The sequence below is a fragment of the Centrocercus urophasianus genome, unplaced genomic scaffold, assembly GCF_019232065.1.
Source record: "Centrocercus urophasianus isolate 14NV4802_14NV808 unplaced genomic scaffold, USGS_Curo_1.0 seq_42, whole genome shotgun sequence".
In the NCBI taxonomy this organism is placed as follows: Eukaryota; Metazoa; Chordata; class Aves; order Galliformes; family Phasianidae; genus Centrocercus; species Centrocercus urophasianus.
The window spans coordinates 802,926-810,560 of record NW_024885000.1 but is presented as its reverse complement, the minus strand read 5'-3'; the positions used below and the strand labels follow the sequence as shown (position 1 = coordinate 810,560).

General features: G+C 48.0%; 1 protein-coding gene across 1 annotated transcript; it reads left to right on the top strand.

Annotated features, from left to right (window-relative positions):
- The first annotated feature begins 2,946 nt into the window (after positions 1-2,946).
- MLN (motilin) lies at positions 2,947-7,079 on the top strand. Its single transcript, XM_042833679.1, has 4 exons — positions 2,947-3,107; positions 4,554-4,664; positions 6,069-6,177; positions 6,940-7,079. The coding sequence occupies exons 1-4, from the start codon at positions 2,994-2,996 to the stop codon at positions 6,945-6,947; spliced, it is 342 nt and encodes a 113-aa protein (XP_042689613.1). The 5' UTR covers positions 2,947-2,993; the 3' UTR covers positions 6,948-7,079.
- The last annotated feature ends 556 nt before the right edge of the window (positions 7,080-7,635 follow it).

Sequence of the window (7,635 nt, the reverse complement as noted above, 5' to 3'; positions counted from 1 at the left end):
AAATGTTGCTCACAGCTCAAGCATCCACGCAGAGCACCGCTGTGCTCCCCTGCCACATGGAGCTGTTTGATGCAGGAGGCTTTCATTGCTTCCCCAGCTCATTTTTTCCTCTTGCATCTCCCCCACTTGAGGCTGCTGGCTCTTGGGATTCCTCGTGCAGAGCCGCCGATTTGCGAGCAGCACCTGGACCTGATCCCAAATCCTCCAGCATCAGCATCTGCCTGATGGTTTTGTGGGACCAAAGGCAACCCTATGAGATCTTAGACAAATCTCTGTGCCTCATCTGTACCGAGAGAGGTGCTGGTGGACAGTTGTGTCCCTGAGGGGTGTTGTTGTGTTCAGGACTGTGAGATGCTGTTATTAAGGGAATGGGCCACAGGAGGACTCAGAATGGACAGATAAATCCCTCATACTGCCTTGGGTAACTCCCCACTGTTCCACTCATTTTATAAAGCTTTTGGTATAGCTTTAGCATGGATAGCTTTCTTTATTATATTAATATTTAGATCCTGCAAGGGTGGGTATTCACTGCCTTTAATCAGTGCTTTCGCAATGCCAGGGAGTCAGGCATCATTCTGCCTTGTGCTGATTTTAGTGGCTTTGTTGTTACGTGATTTGTTACCATTACAGGACAAAGACAATTAAGAATGACATCACTGGACTGCTGACATACCCACACAACAAAAGCTTTATCCTGGGGGGCTCACAATCTAAACAGACAAGTTAGGGGAGGGGAAGTTCTCCAGCTTATAGATGGGGAAACAGAGGCAGAGTGTGATCTGCTCTCAGGGCCCTTTGTGGCTGTGGGCCATACAGAGAATAGCTGCCACCAAAAGACAGCAGCCTGGGGAGGCAGGGATGGGGATCACCCTGGAAACTAGAAACTCTTAAAAGCCTGATGCAGATAAAGGTGCTGCCCATCTGGTGCACCCGTTTCCATGCATGCCAGGCAGCTGCTCCGCAGTGCTGGGGAGTGTGGGCACTGTGCAGGCATGTGATTGTGTGTGGGTATATAAGGGCAGGATCCCAGCCTGTGTGACACGGAACAAGAAGAGGTCTGAGCCGGGCAGCACTCTCCAGGTGGGTGTTTGTGTCTGTGCTCCATTTCCAGGTTCAGTGGGGTGAGCTGTGTGCTCTCACATAGGTGCTGGTGTTGGTGTTGGCTTCAGCAGCTGCTGCTGAACATGAGAGAGCTCTGACAAGGAGAGGAAACGAAATCAATGTTTAAGCAAGGGGAAAGGTGCCTTCTGCTCTTCTCCCACGGTGGGAGCATTGATTCCACCAACTCCTGCTCACCCATCAGGCACGGTGAGACCTGGGTGCCCTCTGCACTTGGGAAGCTGCTTTGAACAGTTCGAACTGAAGTCACAGAGATCCTACAGACAGCAACAGTTCGAATTTTTGGAAGGCATTGCATCAGCTGAGCTCCATCTTGTCACTGTTCTCACACCAGAACCAGGCGGATGTTCACCACCCTGCCTCCAAATAGGCATTTCACCCCAAGTTATGCAGCCATAAGGAGAGCTGGGCACTGGTTCACCCAGCCTCATGTGACAGCAACACTTTGTTGTGCTGATTCTGAACTTGGGATCCTTCTGCTTTGTGCTTTCTCTTTGTAGCTGTGAAGCAAATTCACAAACAACAAGGTACGTATCTGCCTGGAGAGGCACTGAGCTGATGATCTCAGGTCTGGAAGACATGTCCTGCTTACAAACTAAGGAAGGGACATGCATAAAAGATATTTTTTTGACTAGAGTAATGTGCGGGGGTGTTTCTCTGGGGGAAGAGTGAGAATCAATTCGCAGAGGGCTAGTCAATAAGAGATGAAGGAGGTGACTGAGTTTATCTCTTTGTATATGGCAGTATTTTATTGCAATCTTGGAATAAATGAAGCCACACAAGAGATTGATGACACTGAGATAACACCGTATTATCAGCACATATGCATATCAACATGTTGTATTACAAGGGGGAGAGCCTGAGAAAATCCCCTTTTGATCACTGCAGCAACTCCTGGTTTGACAGCTTGGATGTTGCAGGCAGGGAGGAGCTGCCCTTGCCTGTTTGCTGCATCCAAACCCGCTCCCATCACCCTCCCTGGCCTGGCACGCAGCGATGGATGGGACTAGGAATTGAGGCAGAGGGGAATACTTATTAACTTCCACTGCCTTCAGTTCAATACTAGCTGATATTTATGTGAAATCTAATTTAGGGGTCAAATTTGACCTAACGATGTCTTTTTAATGGTGTCCAAACAGAGAGGTTTTTGAAACTAATTAAGGATCAGGTTCCAATCAGGTAGAGTGGTTAAGCTGCGGGACCAGACTTCATTAAATGCATCCAGAGAGAATATTTTAATATTTAAAGAGAGCATTTAATGTTTATATAAGTTCTCTTCCCATCTGAAGTCACTGTTAAATCACTTCAGAAGGTAGCTTTTAAAGCCCTTTATACTTGTCTTTTATGGAGCAAGGCTGGCAAACGCCCTTCGCAGCTCTCTTGGACCCAATGAGGCTTATTAAAAGATTGAGCCCATCAGTGCAGGTTTTCAGGGGTGAGAGATACGAAAACAAAATTTAACAAAGCAGCTGTAGTACGTTCTTTCTCTCCTGCAGCATCACTCTCTGCCTTGCTGTCAGAGGGATTGACGGGAGTGTTTTGCTCTGGATGTATGCAGGTCTTAAACCACTACAGCTGGAGGGCTAAAGCTTGCAGAACAGAGGAGTCTTTAACAGTACTGAAGGGCTGGGCTTTCAGTCTCTGGAGATATTGCTCAAGAACAAATCTGTTTACAAGAAACGGTTTGAGAGAGAATTGTCAGTCAAGATGCTTCTATTCTCAGCTCAGGAGCATCTGGAAGAGTAAATATACCTTTAGTTAGCCGGTGGCTAAATTAGATTGCAACTGATGAAAAGCCAAAGGGATTTCTCATTAAATGGCCCTCTCTATTATTACCCTGGCATCCTCCTTCCTGTGTTGTGCAGACTCTCGCAATGGTTTCGAAGAAGGCGGCCGCTTTGCTCCTGGTGTACGTGATGTCAGTGCTGGCAGAACAGGCTGAAGGCTTTGTGCCCTTCTTCACCCAGAGCGACATCCAGAAAATGCAGGTAATCCATGAGACAGGCACTGAAGAATGACACACAGGTTTCTTCCTCCTCAGCTGTGCCACGTGTACCTCGCCACTGCCATTCCCTTCATCCCCCCTTCTGTTGGAACAGGAGATGAGACTTCGGCAGTCCCTCGCTCGTTCCAAAGCTGAGGGCTATGGGAGATGGCAGAGACAGTTTGTAAGGTGTGAGAGTAGAAAGGAAAATCCGGACTCCTTTACATAAGAAATAGAAAACCTGTGTAGGATATCATCTGCTGGTAGCAGGTCTCGTTTTTCTTTCTTCTGTGCTAGTGGCTGTAATTTCTGTAAAGGAGCTGCAGCCTCCCATCACCACGTTGATGGGTCTTTTTGTTGTAACAAATAATTAACCATCCTCCAGATGGTTGTCACCTCTGGGATGTGCAGAGAGAATGTTTTCCTTTTGATGTGAAACTAATACTGTTGAAAGCTATCAGGCAGGCAGCCTCAGAGACTGCATCTTCTCCTTAAACACAGCCAAAGGGAGCTTCCCCCGCACTCTGCAATCCATTGATACAGGGCTGAAATCTTTTTTCCAATACCTATTTGCTTGCTGGATAGTGATTTCTTCTCGTGGGAAGCACAGACATCCTTCAGCCTCCTTGAAGGAGAGGACACGGACCCACGCACAGTCCCCAGATGGTTCATACATCGTTACCCTTTTAGCTATGCGTCTGCTGGTGATTGAGGGGCTTCCAGAGGTACGTGGGTGAAATCAGTCTTAGCTTTCTGAGCACACGTTCGAAACAAAGCGAGAGCACAGCAAGCAGTCATGGCACTGAGCACAGACAGTGATGCATTTTTCGTGTCCTGTCGTGTTGGTCTTATCCCAAAGCAACTTTATTTTGTTCTGTTTGGGTTAGGAAGAAAGAGAGGGTCCTGAAGCAAAGCTTAGCCCCTAAATATGATAGGATGACCTTGCAGACTTCTAAGAAAGGCTGGCAATATGTAATGTATCCACAGAACTCTCCATTTGCAATGAGGGTGTGCAGCCTTTCATTAACCTTTGTGCCACTGCGACAGAAGAGAACCAGAAGTGGGCCAGCGGAATAGCTCTGTAAGATCAGTAAATCTCTTCCTGCTGGCAGCGTTGTCCTGCACAGATCAAAGCAGTCGTCCAGTACTGTCATGTTTGCTACAGATCACTGCCTGCAATCCTGTAACTCACTCTTACTCTGAACACTGCAGCCCTTCCTGCATATCAGAATGACGGTCCCCAAAGCCGTGATGACCGCAGCTGATGGGTCTGTTCCCAGACACCCACCCAGGGAACCACGCTGCTCCAGGCAGCAGTTCGACCACCAGCTGTTTGGGTTTTGTGTCCTGTTCAAGGCACACGGCATCACTGGGATGCCACAGAGTGTGCTTGGTGCTCACACGATGCTGTGTATCACTGTCTTGTTTGCTCTCTGCTGTGGGGTTGCAGGAAAAGGAGAGGAACAAAGGGCAGAAGAAATCCCTGACCTCTCTGCAGCAGCTGGAAGAGGAAGGCTTCTCTGAGCAATCTGCAGATATCGAAGGAATGAAGACTATCCAGGTATGTCAAATCGTGTGGCTCTAAGGATCCTTTGAGGACATGCAGTGGGGACAAACAGCCCAAGAGATGTCCTGTGGGTCCTGGCTGCAATGAGCACTTGGAGGTGCCACATGAGAAGACAGTGGGTGGTGTTATGGAGCTCACAGTCACGGAAAGCAATATCACCCATTTCCTACCAGTTCTGCCAGGCAACCCAGCAAGATTTCATCAAAGAAGAACTTTACCTCCATACCATAAATTATCTTAGACACTGAGCAGCCTGGACACCCCTCAGACCCACCTAGCCTCTACCTTCGCACAGGAAGATGGAAACAACATGAGGTCTTTCTTTGCCATTCAGGGAATGCCAGCCAACTGCAAGGCAGTAATTTGTAGCTCAGCAGGTCTGATTTTAACTTGTCACTCTTTCAGGCAGCTCTGCATCAGCTGTCTGGTGTCGCTCACCTCCTATCTCACAGCCCTCTGCACTGGCAGGATCTTACTTATAAACTGGGGCTCATACAGCTGCACCCCCCAAAGGCTGTATACAGAGCAGAAAATTGCCAATTTTAGGGATTTAAGTTCCAGTCTAAGCCCTCAAAGGCATGCTTACTTGGTTAGCTAAGTCTGAAAATTGTGCTTTTCCACTTGAATGCAGGGAGCTCTTTGTCCGGTCAGTGCAGCCATTCCTGTGGTCAGCACAACTGGCCTCTGCCAACAAAAGGAGTGTGAAGGTCCAGCCCAAACCACAGGACAGGCAGAGAGGCCACGGAATTCGGCCAACATGCAGGTCAATGTGCAACTGCTCTCCCAAACGTGGTGCACCAGCAGTCAATAATAGGATTTAAACAGCAAGGATTCACAGCTCAAAGCATTAAATAACTGGCACTTCCCAGTACCCAGCGCTCATGCAGCCACGAGCCCTCCTGTGCCTCCAGCCAAGACTGGAACAACTCTATTTACTGTGGGTACATCTGAGCCATGGCTCACAGCTGGTCAGGCTGCAGGCAGGGAGATGTCTCATCCTACACCTTTTCTTATGCAGGGTGCTTCACCAGCATCAGCAAAAACTGATGTTTTGAAGGGTCAAAGTGTGAGGTAGTGGAGGATTATAAGGTGTAGAAATGATTTTTCTTCTTTACAGTCTCTGTTGCCAGTAGTGCCTTTATCTGTATTTCTGAGTCAGACTAGAGATGATCCAACACACGAAAACTCTGGCACTTTGAACAGAACACAATTGCATCGGCAGTAGATGGGGCTGAGTCCAAAACACTGTTTTTTTCCCCTGATAAAATGATCATCCTATTCCCCTCACACCAACCCCAAACCCTCAGCTGACGTGAGCAAAGTGGGGTTGAAGCACCCTGACCTGCCTGCCCATGCTCTGCTCTGCTCCTCCTTCTGATGTTCTTCTTTCCTCTGCAGCTAGCTGTTCCTGTCAGAGCTGGGATGCGGCTCATACTGAGGCAGCTGGAAAAATACCAAGGTGTCCTGGAGAAACTGCTCACAGAGGTGTTACAGGACACCCCAAACGGTACTGGCAGGGGGTTGATTTCTGCCTTGGGAATTCTGCCTTTCTCTCCTCTCACCAGCTCATCATCATGGAGATATTTATATTCCTTAGAAGGGCTTTTGTGTCATGTTTGCTCACTTTACAGAGTCCTCAGATACCCCACTCTCACACACACACTTCCCTTGGGGGAAGGTTATATGCTCTCTTAGAGAGCTGTCTGTGTCCTAGAGCTGATGTTGGCTGTTGGCAGCATTGCAACAATTTCCAGCAGCACTGCTTCCTACCTCCCCACTCCTCCTTCTCAAAAGTCCTCAGTCTTTAGGGTGCAATTTCCAGCTGAGCTTATAAGGAAACGTGCACAGGTGAGGCACCTCAGCACCTGCAGCTGTATATGAGCACCTTGATCCCTACACAGGGGCTTGTTGTGAGTGAATTAGCTGCAACTAAAGGTGTTGAGTGCTAACAACTCCAGCCCTGGAATCTGCTCCTAGCATATGGGAACTGCAAAAAGAAAAATCCAGGGGCATGATGGATGCAGCTATTCCAGATTTGGAGGGTAATGGGAGCGTTCTTACCTGTGTTCTCTCCAGACCTTGGTCTGATCTGGGCTTAAACGCCCCAACAAGAAGGTCCTTTCATCTCTGTGGGAGCTGCTGTTCTGCTTTGTGCTGATTTCAGTTTGCCTCCTTGCTCTTTAGGTGAGGAGCTGAGGAGGAGGAAATGATATATAAAGCATAATGACAAATTTTAAGGACACTTGTTCTTTCCTCTCTTCTCTTTCAGCTGACTGATACCAGCAGCGTCAGAAGAGAAAACGATGCAGCTTGCTGAAACTAAAAGGCTCCACTTATGTACATGAAATCTGTAAAAGAGATTAACAACAAAATCTGAGGTGAGATAATAAAATGCGCAGTGTAATTAAATGAAGGATTTGTGCCTTTTTTCAGCCAGATGGCAAGCAGCAAGTGTGGGAAAGATAAGAAGGAGGGTTTCCAGTTCTAGAGAAATCATCGTCCTTCTGACGAGTGCAAAGCATGCTGAAGAGCCTGAGTAATTAACCTTTGCAAACTAATAGGTTTTAGGCCTCCCTTTTGGCAAGGAGAGAAACTGAGGCACAGTTACAGGGCTACCAAGGCACACTGGTGCCAGGTTAGGACTGGGAGTGCTGGGAGCCTGGTGGGAGTCCTTACCCAGCTCTGCTCACAGGTCACCCCCACACAGCCAGCAGAAAGAGGCTGTGCTCTCCCTACCTGCAGTCTTAACCCCGTCTTGCTCATCCAGGCTACATGAATCTGAACATCACCAGGAACGCTCATAGCCATGATGTGATCGAGACACAGTGTGAAGCAACACGGAGCTCCAACATGATTTCTGGCTCTCACACAAATCTAGATGTGACATCGTAATTCCGCTTGAACATATTGCTCTCCATTTAACATACCTTTGGCTTATTTTAGAGCTGCTTCTCTATACCAGCAG